At 51.5% G+C, this 26854-nt stretch overlaps 1 protein-coding gene across 1 annotated transcript; it reads left to right on the top strand.

Annotated features, from left to right (window-relative positions):
• The first annotated feature begins 333 nt into the window (after nucleotides 1–333).
• On the top strand, nucleotides 334–26854 carry FAM166C (family with sequence similarity 166 member C). The gene is made up of 4 exons (XM_034766931.1): nucleotides 334–377; nucleotides 1967–2240; nucleotides 3715–3827; nucleotides 26382–26854. The coding sequence occupies exons 1-4, from the start codon at nucleotides 334–336 to the stop codon at nucleotides 26524–26526; spliced, it is 576 nt and encodes a 191-aa protein (XP_034622822.1). The 3' UTR covers nucleotides 26527–26854.

Genomic DNA, 26854 nt, shown 5'->3' with positions numbered 1-26854 from the left:
TGACCGCGGAGGCACAGCTCCACCAACCAGGAGCGGATTCGGTGCAGTAGGTACTGTGCAGCTGTTGCTTAACTGCCCCCCCCCCCCCTTAGCTGGTGTTCGTCAGCCGGATGTTCACGCCCCCTTGTTCCACCTGGCATGAAGCACCATGTCCCATTGGGCGATGGGCTAATTACCCCATCCCTTTTCCTTACGCAGTGTGTTATGTGCATGGGCCCTGCGTACACCCTTTATTATTACCTTGTTCAGCTAGCCCCACCCAGGTGGTACCTGAGGGGCGCTGTGATGAATCTGGGGGATGAGACCACCAGGGGCTGGAGCAAGGATAGCGGGATGGCCTCGAACTCCTGGATCCTGGGATCCCCACTCGGTTTTGAGTGAGGGGTCCATATCCTTTCACAGGGTGGGGGCAAACCCAGCCCCTCTCCAATGACATGCTGTTGGGAAAACTCTGCAAGGCATTCCTCATGGAGATTTCCACCGGGAGAGCCCCTCCCCACGGATTGTACCACAGGAGCGGGCCCACTGGCCCCTCATCCTTACGCTGGAGTCCGTCATTCCTTGCTCTGCCACTCACCTGCCAAGTGGTCTTGGCCAAGTCCCGTTAACTGCTCTGTGCCTTGGTTTCACTTCCCTATTTGTTGTGAGGCTTAATCAAGTGCTTTGGGATCCTCACACGGACGGTATCTGGGAGGTGTGAACATTGTTAATAAAATTAGAGCTTTGCCCGTAGGAAATTCGGATTCTCTCCTCCCCCACGTCACTGAAAGCGCCTGACCCGCAACGGTTCTAAGAAAGGCTGGACGCAGCCCCATGCGTTGTGGACCTGGCATGGTTGATGGGGAGTCCGTTGTAGGGGGATAGCTCTTGTCGATGTCAAGGAAGAGCAATTACTGAGGAAGATGAAGGACTGCACATGTCCTGGGTCGGGAAGGCCAGTATCCATTAGATAGCAATTTATCCTCCTATGGAACATCACACATGAAATGTGTCAATGAAAAGACCGAAGCCGTGATAAAGGTGTCTCTGCCGTCATCCTCCAGTCTGTTCTAGTCTGACTATAGCTTTCATATCCCACATCACAGCTTGCCAAAGTCTGTTTTATAAGCTGCATGTTTGTGGAAGTGTAGAGCCCAGTATGGAGGCATCTGTGAGGCGTTTAGCCATGGGACAGCCCATGATTCTGTTACCATCATTAATGTACCACAATCCTGGGATTTATAATCCAGCCAAGGTGATCTTTAAATTGACAAGAGCCTTTTGCCAATGCTTCATCTCTTCAGAGGACTGTGCAAAGACTCGGAAACCCTCCCAAACCCCTCTTCAGCCCTAGCTGGTCATAGCCCCATTTTGCAGATGGGGAAGTTGAGACGCTGGAGGTTAAGGTTCAACATTGCAAGTGCCTTTTAATTCCAGGTGTCCAACCGGGGCCTGAGTTCCAGAGATGCTGAGCACCAGTAACGGCCGTTGACGTCAGCACTTCTGGAAAGCAGGCCCTAGGAGTCTCCAGTTGGACCCACGCAAGGGGGTGGGGCAAGGCTTAGACAGCAAATGTGAGGCCCAGCTGAGACCTGGGCTACAGAGCTCCTGGCTTCCAATCCCATGCGTCTCACTGGTCGGCAGTCCCAGCAGCTGGCCAGTTGGATGGCTGATAATATCTTCAGTAAGGCATGTGAAGATCAGGGTAAGAAAAGGCTTTAGGGTGTAAACTGATGGCCCCCAGGACCTGGGAGGAGCCCCTCCCTCCTCCCTCCCAACATGGCTCAATCAACCAGGAGCAAGGTGGGACTTTGCCGCAGGGTGTATGTGCAGGAGAGCTGCATGGCTCCTCTCTGACGCATTTAAACCAGAGCCATCAGCCCCTCACTTCTGCAAGCTGCATTTAGAAGGAGAGACAAGGGCCCTGTCCCCAGGGGGTGCCCCTGGCCTTTCCCTGTCCCTCACTGGCTCTGTCTCTCCTCTGCAGGTACCGTGGGCATGTCCCCAACACGGTGTTTTCCTTTGGCGACACCTACGGGAACACCACTCTGAAATACTTCCAGGATTTCCGCAATGCTGCCATGGAGACCAGCCGCTGCCCCTACAGCAAAGGCGGCCAGTTCCCCACCCTCTTCTCGCCCGACCCTGGCTTAGTGCTGGGGTGCAGGGCGCGGGGCTGGGACAGGTGGCTGCACGCCCCTTCCTATTCCCGCTTCAACTTGGATTTCAACCGCTCCGAAGAGCTGAAGGAGTTTTACAAGGTGAGCAGGCGTTTCTCGCGGCGGCATGCCCTGCACGCAACGGCACGGCGGGCGTGATCCAACACGCAGCACCTGAGCGCTACACAGTAGCCAGCGCAAAGCAGTCAGGGCAGCACCTGGGCAGCACCTCGGAAATGCCCTGGACTGAGCCAAAATGCAATCAACACAAATATATAATCAGTCACAACCAAAAGCCAGGGCCCTCGGCCTCTGGCACCCACCCGCCACACTGAGACAGTCTTTTTCACTGCCCTAATTCTGGTTCTGAAGGCAGTTTCTTGAACATAAGAACCTAGGCAGACAGTCACCAGAAAACCCAATTGGCATTGTTTTAGGGGAGGCTCCGGTCGTCCCGTCTCCAGTGGTTTGCATGCGCCTTACTGGCATGCAGAGGGAGGAGTCAGCGTGGAACGCAGTGGGTGGTCGCTGAAGAGCAGGGCTCCCCTCCCGAGGTGACCGTGCAGACATCTCTGCGTGTGCTGCGGCGGGCAGGATTGCCTGGGGAGCTGTTTGAGGAGTCATTGAGCTTTGCTGAGTTGCCGGAAAGAGGACGTGGCAGCTAAAGGGGGAAGGAATGAGTGTAACCCAGCTGGCGCAGCTCACAGCATAGGTAGGGTGACCAGACAGCAAATGTGAAAAATCGGGATGGGGAGGGGGGTAATAGGAGCCTATATAAGAAAAAGACCCAAAAATCGAGACTGTCCCTATAAAATCGGGACATCTGGTCACCCTACAGCGTAGGACACAGCTGGAGTGTAGCCCCATTGCTCAGTACAGCGGAACTTTGTCCGTCTCCCCGAATCTTCACTCTGGAACGGGAGGGGGAACTGGAGCCCAGAGCATGTTATCCCAGTAATAAATAGCGTGAGAGGAGGACAGATGTGTGTGTGTGTGAGTGTGGGAGCATGCAGGCTAGGCGCGTCTAATTGCACATGGGAGATGTTCCCCTTGCTAAAGAGAGCAGCATCTCTCTCATCTGACTCGGCCAAGCCGCACGTTTCACGATTTGCGCCCAAAATACAGTGTTGTCTCCCCACTTCTCAGCCATAGTGAAGAAGGCCCAGAGCCACAGTCCATCGGGAATGAGTACAGCTTGCATCGACAAATTCCCAAGCCAAGCCCCCGTGCGATTTAGCACGATCGTCACTTACTCTGCTGCCCAGAGAGCACCTTAGGGAGGGCAGTTTTAGAAACATGGTTGTTATTATTTCTCCAGCAGCGGAGAGCGTGTCGCGCTTTGGAAGAGAGGACCCTGCCCTAAGGAATCTATCCCAGCTAGAGGTTAAGGCTTTGGGCCTGGGCCCTGCGTAGGCAGCCTCCCTTCGCAGCAGGCAGGAGGGATGCAGCAGAAGACCTGTTATCTTTTCCCATTGCATTTCCTATTTGGTATTTTAACTCCTCGGTTGCCTGGCCGGCTAATGCAGCTCTGCCCTGTGCCAGAAGCCAAGTTCTGAGTAATTTGTTTGTCCCGCAGCTCTCCCAGAGGCACCGCGAGCATTACCGCGACAAGACCGGGACAGAGCATGTGGTTCCCTACTTTGTGCTGCCGGTCAAGGAGAAGGACAAGTACCCCCACCCTCTTGATCTGTGAGTAGCAAAAGCAGCCCCCAGAAGGTGTGCTGGGTAGCAGCCCTTTCCCCTATGGGCAAGCTTGTCCAATATGGCCGGGGGGGGGGGGGGGGGAGAGAAGGAGGCAGACCACCCTCATAGCATTTAGCCCAGTGGTCAGTGTACTCCAGCTGAGGAGGAGAGGGGATTTGAAGAAGGATCTGCCACCTCTCTGGTGAATGCCCTACCCCCGGGGCTCTGGGGTATTCTGATGTGGGGCTTTCTCAGTCTCGCCTGTTGAAGCTGTAGGGGAATAATTTAAAAAGTCACTGGAGCAGGGGGCTGGATCCTGGGTCTCCCCACTCCTATGTGAGTGCTCTAACCACTAGGCTACAGAGCCATTCTAATGCATGCTGGTGGTATGGCTGGCGCTCTCTCTCTCTGGTTCTTTCATTATTTATCCACAGTGGAACAGCTTCACCAGGGGAGAGTGAGGGTATGTCTATACTACAGTGGTATAGTTGCAGCACTGTAGTGTAGATGGTTGCTACAGCAACAGAAGGGGCTTTTCCATCGCTGTAGTGACTCCCCCTGCACGAGCTAGGTCAGCAGAAGAATTCTTCCATCGACTGAGCGCTGGCTACACCAGGGCTTAGTTTGGCTTAACTGCGTCTCTCAGGTGTGAATTTTTCACATCCCTGAACAACATCACTAGGTCAACCTAAGTTTTAGGTGTAGACTTGGCCTGTGGGAACCCCACACCAGATTTTCCCATTAGCCCCATGGTGAGATCACTCCCCGGAGAAGTGGCAAATCCCCGTTGAAATCCCTTCTCCCCCTCAGGTGGAGGTGGGATTTGAACCAGGGGTCACCCACGGCCAGGTGAATGCTCTGACTGCTGAGCTAAAAGCCATGAGGGTGGTGCTCCTCCCCCCTGCTCTTGTTAAAGGTACCTAACTCCAAGAGAGAGTTTTCAGCTGAGGATCCCAAGCGGAGGGAGGCATCTCCCACCAGAGGGGCGGGGACTAGCACCCTTCTCCTCGGCTTGGCCCCGCCCATTGGTAGGTTAGGGGAGGAGCCGCCTCTTGTGCCGGCATTTGTGAATCCCGTTCTGGGGCACCTCACTGTCGCCTGGCATTGTGCAGGGCGCTGAGGCGCTGGACTCCGCGTCACCACCGAGATTTAAAAAGCAGACACCTTGCCCTGTGGGACTAGTAACGCCCGGGATTGTGAAAGCATAAAATCCATTTCAAACTGGAATGTGCTTCCCTCACTGCTGCTGATTCTGTATTACACCTGGCAGGTCACTTTCACCTTTGTTCCTGGGCAGTTTCATGTTCTGGGCCTGGGGGGCCCTGACCCCTTCCCCCAAGCTCCCGCCCCATCCTGCTCTTCCCACCCGCTCTCCGCCCCGGGCCCTGCCCCTACCCCTTCCCCCAAGCCCCCGCCCCATCCTGCCTCTTCCCACCTGCTCTCGGCCCCGGGCCCCGCCCCCACCCCTTCCCCCAACCCCTCCCACCTCTTCCCGCCCAGTTCTGCCCCCTCCCCTGAGCGTGCCCCATCCCCGCTCTTCTCCCTCCCTTCCAGAGCCTCCTGCACGCTGCGAAACAGCTGATCACAGCAGGCGGTAGGTGCTGTTGGGAGGGAGAGAGAGGCATGCTGATCAGTGGGGCAGCAGGCGGGCGGGAGGCGCTGTGTGGGGAGCGGGTTGCCGGTGCTGTGGGGGAGGAGCAGGCTGCCAGTGCTGGGGGGGGGGGGAGTGGGCTGCTGGTGCTGGGGGGGGGGGGGGCCACCAATTTTTTTCCGTGGGTGCTCTAGCCCTGGAAACTTTTTTTTTTAAACTCCTCAAGTCTTTTGGAGGCTTGGGGGGGTTGTTTTTTGTTTTTTCAATCCTGGGAATATTTCTGTGGATCTGAAGTTTTTTTAGAAATCCCAAACTCTGGGCTAAATTTGCCCTGATTTGTGTCTCTTGAACCATTTCCCAGGTTGGGGTGATTGTTCTGGTGCCTCCCCAGCCTCACAGATATTTGCCTCACTGAAGTTTAGTGGCTGGGGCAGGCTGGACAGCGGGCTGGTCTGTGTTGCTCACTGGACTGCGGGTTGTGGATTCACACTGCTGCTGTATGAAACCGGGCCGTTTCCCTTGGCAGGGGCTCTCATAAAAATCTGTATCAGCTTTTGCCTGAGGTGTGGCTTCAAACAGACCCCTCCACCAGGCCTCAGCCCTGAGATCATCTGGGTGGGCTCGGATTTGCCGGCGAGGTTAGCAAGCCCTGGCGAAACTTCTGGTCAATGTGGTCTGAGCGCTGAGTTTGTAACAGCCTCTGCACGTGGGTGAGTTACATACGGTGGTGGATTTCCCAAGGCTGCAGCTGTCGAAACGAGGGGGGGCGGACGGAGTTTAGACCAGGGCAGAATTTGTCCTTGTGGGCTGATGGTGGCAACAAAAAATGCAGGGACTGGGCAGCTAAACAAGGAGCCCAGATCTGAGCAACTTTCTCTGCTGTGCGCTCTGGGTCATACCCAGTGAATCAGGGCCTGGATCCTGCAAGGTGCGGAGGGGGCTCCGCCATCAGGGACTGATGGAGCTTGGCGCCTCCCAGGGGGTGCAGACTCGGGCCTAAACTTCCAGCAGCTCCTGCCTGCAACAGAAGTCAAGTAACTAGAGCGGAAGGGCATTGAGAGGAACTGGAGCCGCGGACGGGGCCTTTGAATCTGTTGCCATTTTGATTTGATTGGTTGTAATTAACCTCCCCTACCCCCTTTGTCTCTCTTTTGCTATAGGGCCGAGTCCTCATAGCTCCCACTGTCCTTTGTAAACAAACAAAGTTGTTAACCCAGGGAGGGCTCAGCCCTGCTTCCCCCCTCCCCCCCGGGGTCTGCCTCCCTCACACACCAGATCACAGCCCCTGCACCCTGACTGAGACAGTGCACCGGGGTTGGCCACAAGGAAGCTTTGCAGCTTTCACTGCCGTCTGGACCCCGGGCCTAGTAGCAATGATGGACACCATGTGCAAGGGTGGCGGGAGCCGGGGCAGGATAAGGGTGGAAGCGGAGGGGAGGGGATTGTCTCTCAGGGAGAGCCGAGCTGGCAGGGGGAGCAGTGGAAGCAGTAGCATTAATGTCCTCGGGGGAAGGCTGTTGATTCAGCAGGTGTCTTTGGTGGTAGCCATCCACAGCAGCTCATCAGCCGGGAAGATGGATTTGACTGGGTCGGCTGTTTTGCCCCACCCTAAACATGCTAGGAAACCTGGCTCAAGCAACAGCTCCTGGCTGTGAAGGTGGTTTCCAAGCAGGTCCCACAAACCTGAGCTGGAAACCTCCTGGGGCTCTTTTAAGATGGTCACTTTAGACACGGGGCAGATCCCTGGAGGAGGGGGGCTTTAGTGCAGGTTTCAATGCAGGAGTTAACATCAGCACTCAGCTTCCTTCTGTCTCTGCAGAGAAGCAAAGCCTTTCAGAGAGACAGGAGGAGAGCTGGGTGAATACCGGCTTTTGGTTTGCCGGCAAGTCCAAAAAAAAAAAAAAAAAACAGGGAAAAAATGGTTTGGGGTCAAAGGCAACGTTTTGTTTTGATTTCGAGCCTTTTTTTACATTTTTTCAAAAATCAAATGAAAGGACACTTGGACGGGCATTTCAGAGTGAAAAGCCAGAACGTTTCTTTTTGAAAATGTCAACACAAAATGGTTAGTTATTTTCTGATTCTTTTTTTTATTATTTGCTTGACCGAACCCATTTGGCGAAATCGATAGGAATTAGTGAAATGGTTCCAAGTCACCAACTCTGCATTTTGGGGCCAAAAAAAGTTTTGGTCCTAAAATTTCACCCAGCTCGAAACACCAGGACGCTGGGGCCAGGTTAACAGTCAGGGAGCCCAGGACATGAGTTTGTTCATTATTGCCTGAATCGGTCTCCCTAAAACAGCTGCTCCCGGGCACTCCCAACCCCTGGAATTTCACTGGCCAAATGGATGTTCCTCTGTGGACTAACCTGATTTCTATGCAATCGGGGGAGCTTGGCCTCAGTGCATGGATCTCCCCCTGGAGATTTACATGATGCAGTCTGAGCTGGCAAACGGGAATCAGGTTTCAGGCTTCCACTGGTGGCTGGAATTCAAGCCCCCTTCAGCTGAAGAAGAGTGTGGGGCTGTGATTTAACGGCATGCAGACCTGGCCTTGTTCCGGCTGGCCCAAGCATTTGCGGAGAGATGCAGCCTTCCCACCTCTGCACCCCTGGCTTTCGGCTGCTCACCTGGATCTGTGCCCTTTGAGGAATAAGTCCTGGTGGACACCATCCGATGTGTCTTCAGTGCAGAATAGATCAGGCTTTAAAGCTTGTTCCCCCACCTGTTACGTCTCGTCTCAGTCTAAGATTGTAAGCTCTTTGGGCAGAGGACTGTCTTTTGCTCTATGCCCGTACAGCATACAACACAGCCTGGCTGGGATCGCTTGGGACTATTGTAATATAAATAATGACAAGCCCTGGACCACACATGGCCATTGCAATAGGAGGAACTTTAATAAGGGTTGAGATGTTAGTCATAGAGTCCTTGGTCAATTCCAGTCTGGGTAACTACACTCAGCCTTCTTAGCAGTTACCCCGGTAATATTAATTGGAGGTGTATTTTGCACTTCCTGTTCTGATCTCTTGTTAAAGAGCTGCCCTGTTCTGTCCCAGAGGTGGGTGCATTTCACTGGTGGGTGAAGTGATCCTACTCCGGCAGTGACAGTGTCGCTGTTGTTATGGCTTGATATCCAAGTGCTACCAAAGCTAAAACTTCAAGGATCGTTGCTTTTGTTTGTAAAGCTCTTTGGAATGAGAAGGGCACTAAAGCGGCTCTGAATCCGAAATGGCAGCAGGCCCCTGCAGCCCTGGATGGCAAGCCTGCTAACGTGCCGTCTCCAGCAGATACAGTAAAACCCATCCACCCCGACATTGCCGGCACTGGCCAGACTGGGCGCTCGCTGAGTTGGTGAGGCTTGCTCTTGGTTCCGGCCCCCCCTACAGCAACGGGGATGGAGACCGTGATGGGACAGGCGTGACTCCACCAGGTGGTGTGTCTCCTGACGGGCCGTCCCTCAGCGGGGGATTTTCATTGACTCTTCCGCTAGCTCCAGACTTTTGGCCCCTGGAAAGTGTTTCCCCACCAACCAGGTGCTCTGTCTAGGAGGGAGTCACCATCGGTTCTGAGTGTGTCACTCTTACATCTCAAAGAGCTCCCATGAGCCCTCTCTTCTCCATCCATCCCCTGTCCTTGAGTGACCCCATCCGCTCTCGGGGTTCGGCTGTCCCCTCCATCCTGCGAAGTCTCAGATACATGTTCCCCCATCCCCCCCCAGCCCCACCTCCTGCACTTCACTCTCCCGTCACTCCCAGTAAGTCTCATCCTGGATGGCTTACTGTCCCCTCCAGCTCAATAGAGTCAAATCGATCTTTCCTCCCAAACCTGCTCCCCTCCCTCCACCCGGTCCTGTAACTTCTGCGTCCTCCCATTTCCTTCTCCTACTCCTAGCGCAGATCTTCTCTTGTACTGCACGTGCCTCGATGGGTCAATCACTTGTCCACCCGCTAATCCTCTGCCACCACAACTGCTGCAGTCTCTTCTGCAACCAACTGTGCTTGCCTCCAAAACACTGCCTGAATGGTCCTGCTCCCCCAGAGCTCTGAGCGTGCCCCTGAACCTCCCTTTGAGTTGCTTCCAAGTCTAACCTCTTGTCCTTCCTCTCAAGCCATTCGTCTCTTACTTCCATCTCTGATCTGCTCTCCTTCTGTGTTCCCCATCTCTCCCCCAACCCTGTGCCTGGCGATCGCCATGCCACCTGTGTGCCAGCCGTGGTGCCCGGTCTGTATCCTCCCGCCCCAGCTGTCTCTGTGCTTCCTTCCATGCTGGCCCAGCAGTTAGGAACCACCCTTGCCTCATTCAAGTGATCTGTAATCGCATCCCTTCTCTGTGCCTCAGTTTCTCTGGCTGTAACATGGGGGTGATGACTTTCCTTTGCAAAGTGTGCTGTGCTCTTAAGACCGAAAGACAGCAAAGGAGAGCTAAGCCTTGCATTATGTCTGCCTGACCTGAGTAACTGTGTAACCTGGCCCTTTCCTGCTCCGTTACATCCTCATTCAGCTGCCAAGCCCGTTGTCTAGGCTGTTCAGGACAGTGCTGTTCTAGGAGGAGCCTAGCAACCTGATGGGAGCTCTAAACTGATAGTAACACTAGGAAGGAAGGCAAAATAGTGATCAATGGCTCCATGTCTAGTTGGCAGCCGGTATCAAGCGGAGTGCCCGAAGGGTCGGTCTTGGGGCCGGTTTTGTTCAATATCTTCATCAACGATCTGGAGGATGGCATGGACTGCACCCTCAGCAAGTTTGCAGATGACACTAAACTGGGAGGAGTGGTAGATACGCTGGAGGGTAGGGATCGGATACAGAGGGACCTAGACAAATTAGAGGATTGGGCCAAAAGAAATCTGATGAGGTTCAACAAGGACAAGTGCAGAGTCCTGCACTTAGGACGGAAGAATCCCATGCACTGCTACAGACTAGGGACCGAATGGCTAGGCAGCAGTTCTGGAGAAAAGGACCTAGGGGTTATAGTGGACGAGAAGCTGGATATGAGTCGACAGTGTGCCCTTGTTGCCAAAAAGGCTAACGGCATTTTGGGCTGTATAAGTAGGGGCATTGCCAGCAGATCGAGGGACATGATCATTCCCCTCTATTTGACATTGGTGAGGCCTCATCTGGAGTACTGTGTCCAGTTTTGGGCCCCACACTACAAGAAGGATGTGGAAAAATTGGAAAGAGTCCAGCGGAGGGCAACAAAAATGATTAGGGGGCTGGAGCACATGACTTATGAGGAGAGGCTGAGGGAACTGGGATTGTTTAGTCTGCAGAAGAGAAGAATGAGGGGGGATTTGATAGCAGCCTTCAACTACCTGAAAGGGGGTTCCAAAGAGGATGGATCTAGACTGTTCTCAGTGGTAGCAGATGACAGAACAAGGAGTAATGGTCTCAAGTTACAGTGTGGGAGGTTTAGGTTGGATATTAGGAAAAACTTTTTCACTAGGAGGGTGGTGAAGCACTGGAATGGGTTACCTAGGGAGGTGGTGGAATCTCCTTCCTTAGAGCTTTTTAAGGTCAGGCTTGACAAAGCCCTGGCTGGGATAATTTAGTTGGGGATTGGTTCTGCTTTGAGCAGGGGGTTGGACTAGATATCTCCTGAGGTCCCTTCCAACCCTGATAGTCTATGATTCTATGATTGATTCTATGAAAATAACCTCATCACACACCTGGCCAGTTGTGCATTGCTGTAAATGGGGTTTGAGAGGGGGCAATACTAGGGTGGGATTATTCCTTTCTGTTCCACCCCCCAGCAATCAGCAGTGCCCTGAAGCATGAGAGTAGATTGGCCCAGTCTTCACATTCAAAATTATACCAGCAAGTCACCTGCCACGGTTACACTGGCTGGAAGGCATGTCTGCAAGTCTAGCCACCCCACATTTGAGGTGAAATAGCTTCCAGGCCGGGACCCCAGAAAGTTGAATTAAAAGAGCCAATGAAGCCCTGGCCAATGCCCCATCCCCCTGCCCGAGCTGTCCAGGGCGGTCAGCGTCCATAGCATGCGGTAATATTAACACTGCCCGTTTGGTAGCATCGCTGTTTCAAACCGGGGGAGGCAGGTGGCATTTAAACTGCTTCCTTCCAAGAGTCCGGGCCCAGTCCCACCTCCCTACAAACAGAAACCCTCCATGCCATGGCACAACATCTCGCCTCCCCAAATCAGCCAACCAGCAAGTCCCTAAAGGGTTAAACACCCAGGGTTAACCAGTGGGCACGGAGGTTAGTTTTGTGGGGGTCCTTCAGAATCTTCTATAGCAGGGGAGGGCAAACTACGGCCCATGGGCCAGATCTGGCCTATCAGGGCTTTCACTCCGGCCCACAGGATTGCCAGCCCCGTGGCGCAGCGGGGCTAAGCAGGCTCCCTGCCTGCCCTGGCCCCGTGGTGCTTCCGGAAGCAGCCGGCACCACGTTCCAGTGGCCCCTGGGGGTGAGGTGGGGGGTGTGCTGCCCTCACCTGCAGGCACCGCCCCCCGCAGCTCCCATTGGCTGGGAATGGGGAACCGTAGCCAATGGGAGCTTCGGGGGTGGTACCCGCAGGTGAAGGCAGTATGTGGTGGAGCTGCCTGCCCCACCCCACCCCCAGGAGCCACTGCCGGACATGCTGACCACTTCCGGGAGCGGCGTGGGGCCAGGGCAGGCAGGGAGCCTGCCTTAGCCCCGCTGTGCACCACTGCCACCCCGGTGCCGCTCGAGGTAAGCGGCGCCAGGCAGGAGCCCGAACCCCTCCTGATGATCACCCCTGGCCTGAGCATCACTGAATGGCAGCAAAGCAGGGTTCAATCTGCTGCCAATACATGCCCCTAATGCACCTGCCATAGGGCGAGCGCTCTCTGTGTCCCTCAAGACATCCTGATTGGCATCCCCTAGCTCAGAGAGAGACAGCTCTGGCCAAGACTGTGCTCCTCCAGGGAATGGCTGAAAGCAGGAGGCACCAAACACAGGCAGCTTTTAGTTTTGCAATGACTCATTTGCATTTGCTTTTGTACCCTCGACTCTGTAATAACCACCCCCTGGACCGCCTCGACTCTGTAATAACCACCCCCTGGACCGCCTCGACTCCGTAATAACCACNGGACCGCCTCGACTCTGTAATAACCACCCCCTGGACCGCCTCGACTCCGTAATAACCACCCCCTAGACCGCCTCACCTCTGTAATAACCACCCCCTGGACCGCCTCGACTCCGTAATAACCACCCCCTGGACCACCTCACCTCTGTAATAACCACACCCTGGACCACCTCGACTCTGCGCTGGTTGCACAAAGCCTGGGCAAGCCGGTCCTTTCCAAATGTCTGTTGTCATTCATTTTGCTGCCAGTGTTTTGGTTTTGTTCTTTTCAGCAGCGTTTTCCTCCCCCGCCCCACCAGGGACCCTGGCACAACCCTCTATGTGTTTCCATCGCTCCTGTAGGATAAAACACACAGGGCTTATTTCTAGGCACTGATTTTGTCTGGGGGGATTGAGGTGGGCTCTCTGCAAACATGAGCCCTTTGAATTACCTGACATGCTGCAAAGAAGGAAGGGGCTTCTGTTCCCAGTTTCCTAGGCTCCACTGAGTCTGTTTTAATTAACCCTTTGGGTGCTGGTTCCCCCACTGCACCTGCTGTGCAGCCTCTGGCCCTCTGGGATCCTTTAGGAGAAATGGAATGTTAAGACATTTTTGGACTGTTCAGACACAGGGAAAGCACCAATCCCTGGTACGCTCAGACCCTTGCTCCATGGGCATCTCTGTGGGCTGCAGCGCATCCAGCAGTGCTCAGCAGCTTTGGCTGTCCTGTTTTGTTTAGCTGTGAAGCAGGTGAGCTCTGCATGGACAGACCTGGAGCATGCTGCCACTTTCTGGCTGCACACCCTTGAGAGAGCCAGCCGCCTGGCAGCTGCAGTCTCGCTGGGCATTGGGAGGGAAGAGGGAGAGCGCCTGGCACGTATGTACTGGGATGGCGGGAAAGGGACGCATTGAAGAGTGCCTGCTTAAAACCCTGCCTAGCCAATCTCATTCTGTCTTGTACAGTTTGCAATAGGGGGCGCAGACTCCGCCTCTGAGGAAGAGGTGTGAACTGTAACCCATTGGCTTTGCTGACAGAGTCCTCGCTCACCTGGAGAGCTCTTCCTTAGGACTCTCAGCAGTGGAAGGACATAGGCACTTGTAACAGTGGAAATAGATCGCTGGTTTCAGAATAAAACCTACCCCATGATTTCAGCTGCCCAGCTTAATATTCCAACAAACTATTTCTTCTGTTTCCAGCTGTGTAATATTTCTTTCCATTAAACCCTTTTTAGCCCTATTCATGGCATGTCTGCCCTGGAAGGGTCTTTGGAGAACTAATGAAACGAGGATATCACATGACACCAGAGCCTGGAAAGTGAGCACCAGAGACGGGACAGGATTTTAGTCAGACTCTGCTACCTAAAGAACACTTGGGACAAAGGACTTCTTTGTTGAAATTAGCTCTCTCAATGCACCGTTCCTCCAAGCCCCCAAGAGTCCCCTAGCAAAACCGGGGAAGATCAGACTTGACATTCCCGGTATTTCTAAGGCAAAACACATGCAGGCACAAAATGCCAAACCTCTTGGGCTTTGTGCATTCATGCCCAAGGAGTACAGAGCCAGCTGGTGGCGCTCCTTGGCTGGTTACCTCTGGAGCTACCGAGCATGTGATGCAGGGATAGCCACCTTTGCACTCCCCCATCTCATTCTGGGCTGACTCTATGCTGGATTGGTCCGCAGACTGAGTTAGAGTAGCAAGAAGGCTGCTCTAATTTATGCTGGGTGCCTACATCCCTGAGTGGTCGGTAGATTCCAAGGCCAGAAGGGACCATTGTGATCATCTAGTCTGACCTTCTGTATAACACGGGCCAGAGACCTGCCCCACAGTAACTCCTAGAGCAGAGCTTTCAGAAAAACAGCCAGTCTTGATTTAAAATTGTCAGTGATGGAGAATCCACCACAACCCTTGGTAAGTTGTTGCAGAGGTTGATGACCCTGACTGTTAAAAATGGACACCTTATTTCCAGTCTGAATTTGTTCTGCTTCAACATTTAGCCATTGCATCGTGTTAGATCTGTCTCTGCTAGATTGAAGAGCCCATGATTAAATATTTGTTCCCCATGTAGATACTTATGGAGTGTAATCAAGTCACCCTGTAACCTTCTCTTTGTTAAACATGATAGCAGTTTTCAGGTATCTAAAAGGGTGTCATAAGGAGGAGGGAGAGAACTTGTTCACCTTAGCCTCTAAGGATAGAACCAGAAACAATGGGTTTAAACTGCAGCAAGGGAGGTCTAGGTTGGACATTAGGAAAAAGTTCCTAACTGTCAGGGTGGTTAAACACTGGAATAAATTGCCTAGGGAGGTTGTGGAATCTCCATCTCTGGAGATATTTAAGAGTAGGTTAGATAAATGTCTTTCAGGGATGGTCTAGACAGTATTTGGTCCTGCCATGCGGGCAGGGGACTGGACTCGATGACCTCTCGAGGTCCCTTCCAGTCCTATAATCTATGAATCTATGAATCTATGAAACTAAATCAATCAAGCTGCTTGAATGTGTCACTATAAAGCAGGTTCCCAATCCTTTAATCAGTCTTGTGTCTCTTCTCTGGCCCCTCTCCAATTTATCAACATCCTGCTTGAATGGTGGGCTCCAGCACTGGACACAGGATTCCAGCAGCGGTCGCACCAATGCCAAAGACAGAGGTCAAATAACCTCTCCCTTGTTTATGGGGAAGCCCTGGCCACACCCCCTAGCCCTTTGCCCGGCCCCTTTGTATCAGCAGCCGGGTGGATGGCGTAGGAGCCATGATGCCAGCACTGCCCTGCAGGAGGGTCCATCTAGGCAGCGGTGACTGGGGCTAGTTACACTGGCTTTAGGGACCCTGTGGGCCGGCTCAGCAGTACGGAGGAGAATCTGGGCCAATAGATTAACAGTTTTATGATCCGACTGCAGGCCTTGGCTCACGCCCAGGTGCATGTCAAGCTCTGCAGAATCACCCTGGGAGGCGGAGCCGCACCTGGAGCCCATGATGTGCTTGGAACCCTGGGGACTGAGAGTTCCGGTGTTAAGGGACTAATCCGCTCTCGCTGGCATCTTCCCCACGTCCTTCATTCACTGCCTTCCCCCAGGAGGCAGAGCTCAGCACGCGTTGGACAGCCTGCCCCTAGGAGCTGCGAATCGTGGACGCACCCAAAAGGGATCTCGCAATCCGAGGCTGCGTTAGTACCCTGCTGTGCTCAGCTTTCCCGATCGCACCGCCTCCGAAAGTCAGCCCAAGCCTCAGGACCTTTGCTTTCCTAGCGGCCTTGGCACAGCTCCCTGCCCCTGTGGCTACGCGACCTGCCTTAAAGCCTCAAATGACCATCCACAGGAGGTGCCCCTAGGCCTGCTTTAACCGTGCACTAAGAGTTGTGAGTCAAATTCATCCCTGATATAACTCCCCTCATGTCACTGGGATTACACCAGGACCACAGGGACTTCAGGACACAAACTACCACCACGAGCAGCACTCATTGATCACCAATTAGAAAATTGGGGGGAGGGATAGCTCAGTGGTTTGAGCATTAGCCTGCTAAACCCAGGGTTGTGAGTTCAATTCTTGAGGGGGCCATTTGGGGATCTGGGGCAAAATCAGTACTTGGTCCTGCTAGTGAAGGCAGGGGGCTGGACTCAACAACTTTTCAAGGTCCCTTCCAGTTCTAGGAGATGGGATATCTCCATTAATTATTATTATTACCATGTGCTGGAAATTTCAGCAAAGGCACCAAAAACTGAACGGGCCATGGAGACTGGATCTCATCTTTCTTCTAGCGGTGCCCCCTGACTGGTGGCATGTCAGAGCGGGTGGGTGCCCCTGCCATAGAGGAATTCAGCCCCCGGGTGGTCAATCCAGCATCATTCTCCTTTCTTTCATACCACTGACCCACACTCCCAGTCTCGTTTTCTTTTTTTGTTGTCCCAAGTGAGCATGTGATTTTTGGCTCCTGTGGCCCCTCCTTCCTGAGTGGGCGGGTTGTTAGTTCCTGTAGGCTCCATCCACCACCCCCAGACTTCCAATCAGCCAGCCCCATCCCCGCCCTCACACAACAGGAGAGCAAAGAAAGACGACCAAAGGGAAAAGTCGGGTTGCCATGCTGGGGTAGGATGCTGTAAAGAGGAGCATCGCCTAGCGGTTAAAGCTAGGGCTGAGGCAGATATTTTCAGCACTGGTTTTCAACCCAGATCAGGACCAGAAGTTGAAATATCAAAAGATTTAGTGGAACAGAAATTCTGACGTTTTTGATTCAGAAATGTTGAAACATTTCGACCTTCCTGAAATCCAGCTGGTTCCTTTCTGGTTGTTGAAAGGACCCAACATGCTACGTTTCAAGTCAGTTCGACATTAACCTGCCTTTTGCCACAGGGACGCTTGCCTCACAGGAGCTGCTGTTCGGGCGCTTGGTGCCCCTATTCTATCCTGTGGGTCAAGGTCTGTGGGCAGACAGAAATGTTACCCTGGAACATCATCCTGATGGAAATTTTCTGAGCAGCTGTAGTCCAAGCACATGCCTGGGCTTCAAGAGACCTTGGTTCTGTTTCCAGCACTGACTTCCTGGGTGTCCTTGGACAGGTCACTTAAAACAAACTTCGCAGAGCCTCAGTTTCCCCATCTGTAAAATGGGGGTGCATCATAGGGCCACCGCACCTGGAGTGTCCTGCGGTGGTAGGCTGCTCCACAACAGGCACGCTTGCCTCAGTTTCCCTCCTGCAGACTCCCCAGAAATAGTCCAAAGCCTCTTCCCAAGTATAAATATATCGTGGGGTTCATTTGTTACAAGAGTCCTGAGCACATAAATCGTAACAAGTCCCAGTTCAATACCGCAGAATTCCCCCAAGAGAGTTCTTACAGTAAATGCAGCATATGCTCCAGTGTCCCTCACCCGCCCCGAGTGTCTGGTGTAGCCCCAGCATCCCTCACCCCACTCGCTCCCTAGCCCCCCAGCATCCCCTGCCCCCAGCTCTCCAGCATAGCCGGCTCCTGTCCTTATACCAGGATAGCCACCCCAGCATGCAACCCCGCTCTTCCCGCGGGAACCTCTGCAGACGCTCTGCTGGGAGATCATCTTTAGCAGGGAGCATCCCTCAGTCCCCCCTGGCCTTCCCTGGGTCCAGCTCTCTGGCCCTGGAGATGTCAGCAGGGAAGCTCCTCTCCAGCCCTGGCCCTCTGGCTTGGGGATGTCGGACAGAAACCCCTCCTTGCTGCTCTGCTGCCTTCAGCCTTCCCCCAGGAACCACCATCTGGCTCTGGCAGCTCCCATCTGCCCAGCCTGACTCTCACACTCACCGGATCTCCTGGCTCTCTCTGCATCTCTCTGACTGATCCAGGCGGCTGGCTCTCTCTCTGGTCCTTTATAGACTCCAGGCGTTGCCCTGCCGTCTTAATTTGTCAAATGGGAGCACCTGCTCTGGCACGGGGGCCCTAGACCTACTTGATTTACTGGGCCCAGCCAGTATGTGACAGGGTTCTAATACTGTCTAGCTCCCAGTTGCTATGAGCCCCATTGTGTAGATGGGAAACCGAGGCACAGGGAGACTAAGTGACTTGACAATGCGGATGTACCTACCTACCTGGGCCGTTCTGAGACTCAGTTCAGTTTTATACACAGCTCTGACATTGGGAAGCACTCTGAAGAGAAGAGAGAGGTTTTATTTGTTTCACGGCCAGAGAGACGTGCTTGGGAAATAAGAATTATTCCCTCCCATGAAAACAGTGTTCTGTCTGTCGAACGCTGTTCAATAACATATGAAGTGCTTATGCTTGTCCTGCAGTGCAGAAACGTGACTCTGCAAGAACTGCAGAACTGGTCATGTGTAATCTCCAGGGGCCCTGGGCATTAATAAGGAACCAGCCGCTTTGGGACTCTCTCATATGGCAATTTCTTCTCTCCCATTCTATTTACAAATGACCTTTACGGATTCATTGAGGCAGCCCTTTGGCTAATGAGCGGTATCTGCCTAGCCCACCGAGGCGCTTGGCCTGCAGCGTGATGCCAGCACCAGAGCGGGTGACACCTACCCTCATTATGTGATATGCCTTCACTTTGATAGTCATCGGTGCATTCGTCCAGGGATCTCAAAGCACTTCACAAGCTTCACCTGACTCATCGGCACATTTCTCTGGTGGGATCGACATTATTATTGTTGTTATTCATTGTAGCGCCCAGGAACCCTAATCAATACGCTTTGAGGGCAATTTCATACTGCACCCTGATATGGAGAGAGCAACCTCTGATCCTTCTTTCTCCTACTCTTCATGGCTAGGGGTCACGGTCAGTCCTTGGGTGGTCAGAAGGGCAGAAGACCATTTCCCATAGATGGCCTGAAAGTGCTATGCAAACCTTCCTGCTAGTACCTTGGAAATGTGTGGGATCCCATCAGGAGCTCTGTAGGGAGACAGCTCCCCAACTCCATGTTCCAGCCCTGTCCATATCACGGGAGACCAAGTCATCACAAGAAAGCTCCTCTGCTTGGAGACAACCCTTTAGTTCCTTGATCTCCTGATTGTCCCACACCTGCAGTGAAGACACGCTAGGTTTCCAAACGGTTTGTTTAAACTATGGAATAAATTAGTGGATCTGACTGTCCAGTTCTTACCCACAAACCAAATCATTAGCATGATGCCACCACATTCTGCGAGCTCATTGTTCCGGTGTGTGTCAAAACTCCTCTTGTTTCACATAATGGCACTGGGAGGCTTCTTCTCCTGAGGGAAATATTGGACCAGGTGTTTCAGTAACAGATGGCAGATTTGAATTGTCACATTGTGTCTAGCCATCTGCTCATGAGTATAAAAAGTAAAAATCCCAGGAACATTGACACAGTGATTAGATTATTTCTCCAAGGAGAAGCAACTATACATACTTTCATTTTTTAAAAAAAGTAAAAACCTACTTTAAAAGGACACTAGGGTTGCAAAGTCAAGCACTCAGTAGTCAGGAAGTGACAGAGCAAGGCTGCCTGGGCAACCTTAACTTTGCCCTTTGTGCATATGCATTAAGAGATAGTGATCATGTAATTAAAGACTATCATGACATATAGAAGCACAGTCCATGTGAAACCACAGGCATGTAGTGCAGACTATAGGCACAAACAAACAGACTTCCACATAGCTTGAGTTCCAGCTTTGTCCTCTGTTTACCAGGAAATATAACATGTCTGCAGTTCTACATAGCCCGCAGACATCTAGTGGCTGCATCACATACTGCAAGGTAACATATTACAGTCAGATGCTATGTTTTCCTCAGAACCTCTCATTCAAAACCCTCTGCAACTTCATCAGTGAATCAAGCTTTTGTTCCTTTCTGCATCCCAGCTGTACTCCCTACACCACCCGGCCTCATTCACTGTCCAACCTGTGCACAGAATGTGACAGGGCTCCTGCGGAAAAAGTATCTGAGCATGTAGTTAAAGAATGTATTGTAATGTGTTCGCACAAGAGGGTGAAATTACAGATGCGCATCGCCAGTGAACATGATCGCTGTACATGTGAAGCCATAACATTATTACAGATGCATCCCTTCCTCCTCCTTATACACACGCTTGAGCATTCAAAATTTGCCAATGATTTCTGTGGTGATGCCGCATAGAAAAAAAGATAGTGATCTCAGTCTGTTCTTCATAGACTGTATGATGCTCAGCATCCCCAACTCCCAGACTTTGCTCTCCAAAGTTTCCTGAGCAAAAGACTAACTGCATTTGGCAATCAGTTTCTGCCAGTCTCTGGGGTGGGTTGAAATAGACAGAAAGTGCCTATACATTGTTGTCTGAGTGGAAGTGTGGGAATTCAACCGTGGCCTCTTGTGGGCTGCAAAATGCTAAGAAGTTCAAACCAAGATGCACAGATGCCATCTAGTGCTGGGACGCAGGTTCATTTTCACATTGCCCAGCAGAGAAAAAGTAGTCAGAGTTTCAGGCCAGAAGATTGGATGATCTAGTCCAGGGGTAGGCAACCTATGGCACTCGTGCCGAAGGCGGCACACGAGCTGATTTTCAGTGGCACTCACACTGCCTGGGTCCTGGCCACCGGTCTGGGGGGCTCTGCATTTTAATTTAATTTTAAATGAAGCTTCTTAAACATTTTAAAAACCTTATTTACTTTACATACAACAATAGTTTAGTTATATATTATAGACTTCTAGAAAGAGACCTTCTAAAAACATTAAAATGTATTACTGGCACGCAAAACCTTAAATTAGAGTGAATAAATGGAGACTCGACACACCACTTCTGAAAGTTGCCGACCCCTGATCTAGTCTGACCTTCTGTGTAGCACAGACCAGAGAATTTTACCCAGTTACCCCCTTACTGAGCCCAATAACTTGTGTTTGGCTAACACATCTTCCAGAAAGGCAGCCAGTCTTGATATGAAGGCATCAAGAGATGGAAAATCCACCACGTCCCTTGGTAGTTTGTTCCGGGGCGTAATCCCCCTCACTGGCAGAAATGTGTGTCCAGGTCCTAACTGGAATTTGTCTGGCTTCAGCTTCCAGCCACTGGTTTTTGTTCTGCCTTTCTTTGCCAGAATAAAGAGCCCATTAGACCGGTATATTCTCCCCGGGAAGGTCCTTACACATTGTAATCATGTCACCGTTTAATCTTTGTAATAAGCTAAACAGCTGGAGCTCTGGAAGTCTCCCACAGTACGGCCTTTTCTGCAGCCCTGGAGCCTTTTGTGCCCATGGCCACCAGAAGTGGAGGCAGGTTTCCAATATTGGTCTCACCAATGCCCAGGGCCGGCTCCAGGGTTTTGGCCGCCCCAAGCAGCCAAAAAAAAAAAAGCCGCGATCGCGATCTGCGGCGGCAATTCGGCAGAAGGTCCTTTGCTCCGAGCGGGAGTGAGGGACTGTCCGCCGAATTGCCGTCGAATACCTGGACGTGCCGCCCCTCTCCGGAGTGGCCGCCCCAAGCACCTGCTTGCCAAGCTGGTGCCTGGAGCCAGCCCTGCCAATGCCATATTCAGAGGTAAAATCACCCCCCGACTCCTGCTCCCTACTGCAAGGCTGGCATACGTTCTTGTGGCCACAGCAGCGGGCGAGGGGCTCACCCACTCTGACCCATAAACACCTTTCAGCGGAGGAGAAAGGCATTGTAGGATTTTTCTCCTATGCACATTGATGTGTAATGCTGGGGTCTCATTAGACTGATGATAAAAGGAGCACACGTTAAAATTAACACACATGCTTGTCACTAATGGTATTAGCAATTTAGGCCTTTGATAACGATTTTGCTCCTTGAATACCCTATGACCCCCCCCCCACTCCCCAGGGATGGATTCCTACAGTGTTTGTGGGGTTTGGTGTAGTGGCCCCTTATGTCAGTGCCTGGAAAGCAAGGAGTAAGACTGAAAGACTCATAGACTCACATAGACTCATAGACTTTAAGGTCAGAAGGGACCATTATGATCATCTAGTCTGACCTCCCGCATGATGCAGGCCACAAAAGCTGACCCACCCACACTGTTGTGTCAAAGGGCAAATATATTAGTACAGGGCAGACTCAGGGATCTAAATACATGGTTAGGCTCTGAAGGAAGAGGGGCTGAGCTCTGCTTGTCCCGTACCAAGCCCATTCTCAGTGGTTATCAAACCATGTCCCTTCCTGAGTCCAGTTGAAAGGAACAAGGTCAGGCTATGAGCTAATGGTTCCTTTTGGCCTTAACCTGGATGGAAGCAAACGTCTGCTGGAACCAGGATGTTTTTGAGACAAGGTACAGTCACTTGATAACAGAGTCACGGGGCCGTAACAGTCGTGCTTTGTATTAAGGCTGCCTTTATAAATAGTTTACGAAGGGTTGATAAATGATTAATAGATGTTTTCATACACGGGGCATAGATTATAAAGCCAAAAGGGTTCACTGTGATTATCTGGTCCGACCTCCTGAATAACACAGACCCCAGGACTTCCCGGTATTAATTCTTGCTTGAACCAGGGCAGATCTTTCAGGAAAACATCCAGTTTTGATTTAATAATTGCCAGTGATGGAGAATCCACCACGACCCTTAGAAAATTGTTCCAATCATTAATCACCCTCACTGTTAAAAAATGTCCCTTATTTCCAGTCTGAATCTGTCTAGCTTCAGCTTCCGGTTATTGGAGCTTGATGGATATTTATCTGTTAGATTCCAGAGCCCTTGATTGTCAAATTTCTGTTCCCAGTGTAGGTACCTATAGACTGTGATCAAGCGCGTCCATCGGCCTGTCTTTGTTCATCTAATTTGTCCAATTAATTGTTATGGAGCTGGCAGGTCATAAGAACATAAGAACGGCCATCCTGGATCAGACCAAAGGTGCATCTAGCCCAGTATCCTGTCTTCGGACAGTGGCCAATGCCAGGTGCCCCAGAGGGAATGAACAGAACAAGTAATCATCAAGTGATCCATCCCCTGTCACCCATTCCCAGCATCTGGCAAACAGAGGCTAGGGACACCATCCCTGCCCATCCTGGTTAATAGCCACTGATGGACCTAGCCTCCATGAATTTATCTAGTTCTTTTTTGAACCCTGTTATAGTCTTGGCCTTCACAACGTCCTCCAGCAAGGAGTTCCACAAGTTGACTGTGCGTTGTGTGAAGAAATACTTCCTTTTGTTTGTTTTAAATCTGCTGCCTATTAATGGCATTTGGTGACCCCTAGTTCTTGTGTTATGAGAAGGAGTAAATAACACTTCCCTATTCACTTTCTCCACACCAGTCATGATTTTATAGACCTCTGTCAGGTCATCCACATATTGCTTACCACCATCTATAACATACACTGCTCGTGTCTATAATGTCTGTTGATCCTTTATTAACCCTTTAGTAGCCATTTAGAAATAGAATGTTTCTATGACATACTCTGCCTTGAATGGTCCCTTACAGCACTTGCTTATTACTCATGCAAAACCATCCATTCTGCCTTGTATTTAGCTGACACGCGCAGTACCCGAGGCAGAGCTCTGCGTGGCTCAAAAGCATGTCTCTCTCACCCTCCAAAGTTGGTCCAATAAAAGATATTCCCTCCCCCACCTTGTCGCTACGAAGCAAGACCATTACTACCATGCTGGTTCCTAACATGTTCAATGTGAAAGCTAATCCATCGTGAGTCAGTCTCTGCTCCGGAGAGGCCAAGGAACGGAACAGCAGGGGGAGCAGGGTTCAAATCAGGATTCGAGGGTCACCGTCAGGGCTGTGTGTGGGGAGCCTAGGGCTGGGCTAGCCCAGGACAGAATAGGGGGACCTAGGGCCGGACAGCAGGGGGAAGGGCTGCAGGTCTGGCCTGAGAGGCATTGGCAGAGCTGTCTGCAGCCCAGGAGGTTAAAACTGAGGTGTAGTCACAGCAGTGTATGAGGAAAGCGTGTCCGGTCTCTCCCATGACTGAAAACCATTTTGTTTGGTCATTTTTTGTTCTGAGTTTGAGAAAAGGAAGGAACGAGAAAGTATCAGATGAGTATCAGATGTGATCATACATCAAATTCGTAGGGTGTCAGCTGTATTCAGACCAATTCCGGAACGAAGAACAGAAACTGCATCCACAGAGTCCATAAAGTCAACCGTTATTGTCATGATTTTCATTATTCACTGGGCACAATCTGTGTGCTCAGCACTGTTCAGAATAGGCCAGAAAATCCAGTCCCCGAGCCAAGGCATGTAAGCTGTGTAGCTCTGGGTAAGACAGCTCAGATATTTAAGTATGAAGTGTATAGTTATTGATCCCACATGTTATCACATGGTCACTGTGAGGTTTATATCTGTGAGTGGAGGCGCTGATGGCAATAGAAGTTTTACTTGATTAAGGGCTAGAAGATTTGACCCTCCAACTTTCTTTCAAGAGGAATATCTGCCCAGAGCACCTGTGACTGTTTATTTTCCTTTCCTGCCTGCTGTGGCCCTGAGATACCTCAGAAATCTCCCTTTTTTCCCCAACTTTAAAATGTGGAAGTTTCTTGGTGTTTGACTTAAAATATTCTCCTGTGAAAACTGCACCTCAATCACTGTAGTGGTGTGTTTAAGAGCCTTCTGGAAAGTACTTAGCCTTTAAACAGAAGTGAAAGCAGTGTTGCCAACTCTCATGAATGTGTCATGAGTCTCATGATAATTATTGTTTTCCTTAAAGCCCCAGCTCCTGGAATCAAGTGATATGCGATGATTTCAGCCTTCATTCTTAAAGAAAAATGAAGTTTCTAGCCATTGCGGCTGTGGGAACAGCTTCAAAATGTGACTCCAGGGCATCTTAAAGGCTCAAAAAGCAGAATGTAAATAAAAAGGCCAATAAAACCATTATTTTTGCATAATCTCAATATTTTAAAGCCAATCTCATGATTTTTGGTGAGCCTGATTTTTGAACATTTGGGGTCGGCAATACTATGAAAGTGACTTGAAAGTGTCAGTTTCACTCCTGTTTAAAGTCAGTTTCTAGTCTGTTATTTGTAGTGGGGTAACACCCCTAGAGCCCCAGGCAGGTGCAGTATAAACTCCCGGGGCCTGGCCCTAATAGGATGTTTCCAAAAGTTAAATGCTCTATTCCAAACTTGATGAACTGCAAAAAAGTGATAGAAAGTGATCTAGGTTTTTCTACAATTGTTATATTCAAGAGTTAGTAACAAAGTAAGAATATATATTAATGTTTTAAACCTAACCAGTGTCCCTTAAGTGAATTGGCACAACAAGTATTAGAGCTGGGTGGGTCTAATACACCTCTACCCCGATATAACGCGAATTCGGATCTAACGCGGTAAAGCAGCGCTCCGGGGGGGCGGGGCTGCGCGCTCCGGCGGATCAAAGCAAGTTCGATATAACGCGGTTTCACCTATAACGCGGTAAGTTTTTTTGGCTCCCGAGGACAGCGTTATATCGGGGTAGAGGTGTATTTATTTAATTTTCTTTCTTTACATAGGAATTAGAAATTATTAGCCAACAGGAGCACTGTATCTAAGTTATTATCTGCAAAAAACCAAGAGTTTTTCAGGTGCCCAAGTAGCCTTTGGAATCATGGTTAAAGTTGCCCCCCAAAATCTGAAATGGCACCCTGGGTTAGAGCTGAGCAGAGGATAAATTGATGGTCAGGTGCACTGCAGATTCACATCCTGTCTGGCAGCACCGTAACTTGCCATGTAGACAAGCCTAAAGGAATCAAGATGAAAACTAAGCTGGGCTGATTTTCAGCCCCTTGAACATGGATGTGACCCTTGGAGAGTGTGAACTGGCCCAGGTCTTCACACCAGCCGCACTGCAAAGCCAGACCCGCATTAGTGTGTCCTCATTGGTGTTACGTCCGGCCCCCCCCATCCCATGAGCGTTGCAGGCTCTCCTGCGGGGCTCTGTGATTCTTTCCTAGGGAATTGTGAGAGAGCTTGTCTGTCCCTCTGGGCACCCAGGCTGCCTGGGGGAAGGCACTGGAGGACTGGCAGCGTTCGAGAGGGTGCGTTGCCTGCTTCAGTGAAAGCAGCCCCTGGGGCTCTAACGCACCCCCCCAGCTAGCCCAGGTTGAAAGTACCGGATGGAGAGGGCTGTGTGTGTAGATTGAAGGGGGGCTAGGGCCAACCCCTGAGCGAGCGCTGCATGCCGTCTCTGAGTAGAATGAAATGGGAGGATACTCAGGGCTGTATGGTTGTGTTTGTACAAGCAGAGCCTAAGATACACACATAATTTACCACCTGCTGTTGCAAACACACACACATCCTGGTCCTCCACCAAGTGTGATCCAAGAGCGCTTGAGAAGATCCATGGGACTCCAGCTGTGATAACCAACTGGATTTCCCTTTCCAACCCGCCTAAACATTTTTGCAGTCAGGGCCAGACTGTGCACCCTGTATTTGCACTAGTGAGCACGTACGCACCCCAGTGAACTCACTTGTGCAAGGCTCCATGTGTCCCCTGCCCACCCTTCCTCTCCCATTGGACACAGGGCTGAGCTTTCAGGGGCTGATCCCACGCCGTGTAACCCACGTTCTGCTCTTCTGTTTCTCCCCAGCCCGCCTCTGAGCGCGAAGACCCAATGGCATTTATTCCGCGTGTCTCCGGAGAATCTGCGGACGTACCAAACCTTCCCCTCAGGGAAGAGGGTGACCGCCCAGGAGAGAGAAGTCAGAGACAGCTATTTTGAGTACAGAGCATGAGGAGAGAGGTTCCCCTTCCACCCCTGGTTCCTAGATGAGGAAGGAGCGGTGAGAAATAAAACACTGGGAGTTAGCGACCCCCTGGATTCTCTCTCCAGGCTGCGGCTGTTTCTAAACAGGGCAGCTCTTCCGTTACCCACCTGCAGTGCAAGGAGCGGCTAGGCACGTGGCTGCAATAAGTCACAGACCACGTGCCTGCCACGGTAGATGTACATTTTACACAGAGATAAAGGACAGGTGGGGTGTGCACTGAACGCAACAGATTCAGCAGCTGTCGGTGAGAATGTAGAGGCTCAGCTCTGGCCGGCACAGCCTTTTATTGTCCTCC

This window comes from Trachemys scripta, chromosome 3 (assembly GCF_013100865.1).
Source record: "Trachemys scripta elegans isolate TJP31775 chromosome 3, CAS_Tse_1.0, whole genome shotgun sequence".
NCBI lineage: Eukaryota > Metazoa > Chordata > Testudines > Emydidae > Trachemys > Trachemys scripta.
This window is presented reverse-complemented; position numbering and strand designations above follow the sequence as displayed.

Coding starts and splice junctions, on each gene's coding strand:
- FAM166C (XM_034766931.1), top strand. CDS start 334: ATGGCCTCGAACTCCTGGATCCTGGGATCCCCACTCGGTTTTGA. Junction 378..1,966: donor GGATCCCCACTCGGTTTTGA/GTGAGGGGTCCA, acceptor TCTCCTCTGCAG/GTACCGTGGGCATGTCCCCA. Junction 2,241..3,714: donor AGCTGAAGGAGTTTTACAAG/GTGAGCAGGCGT, acceptor TTTGTCCCGCAG/CTCTCCCAGAGGCACCGCGA.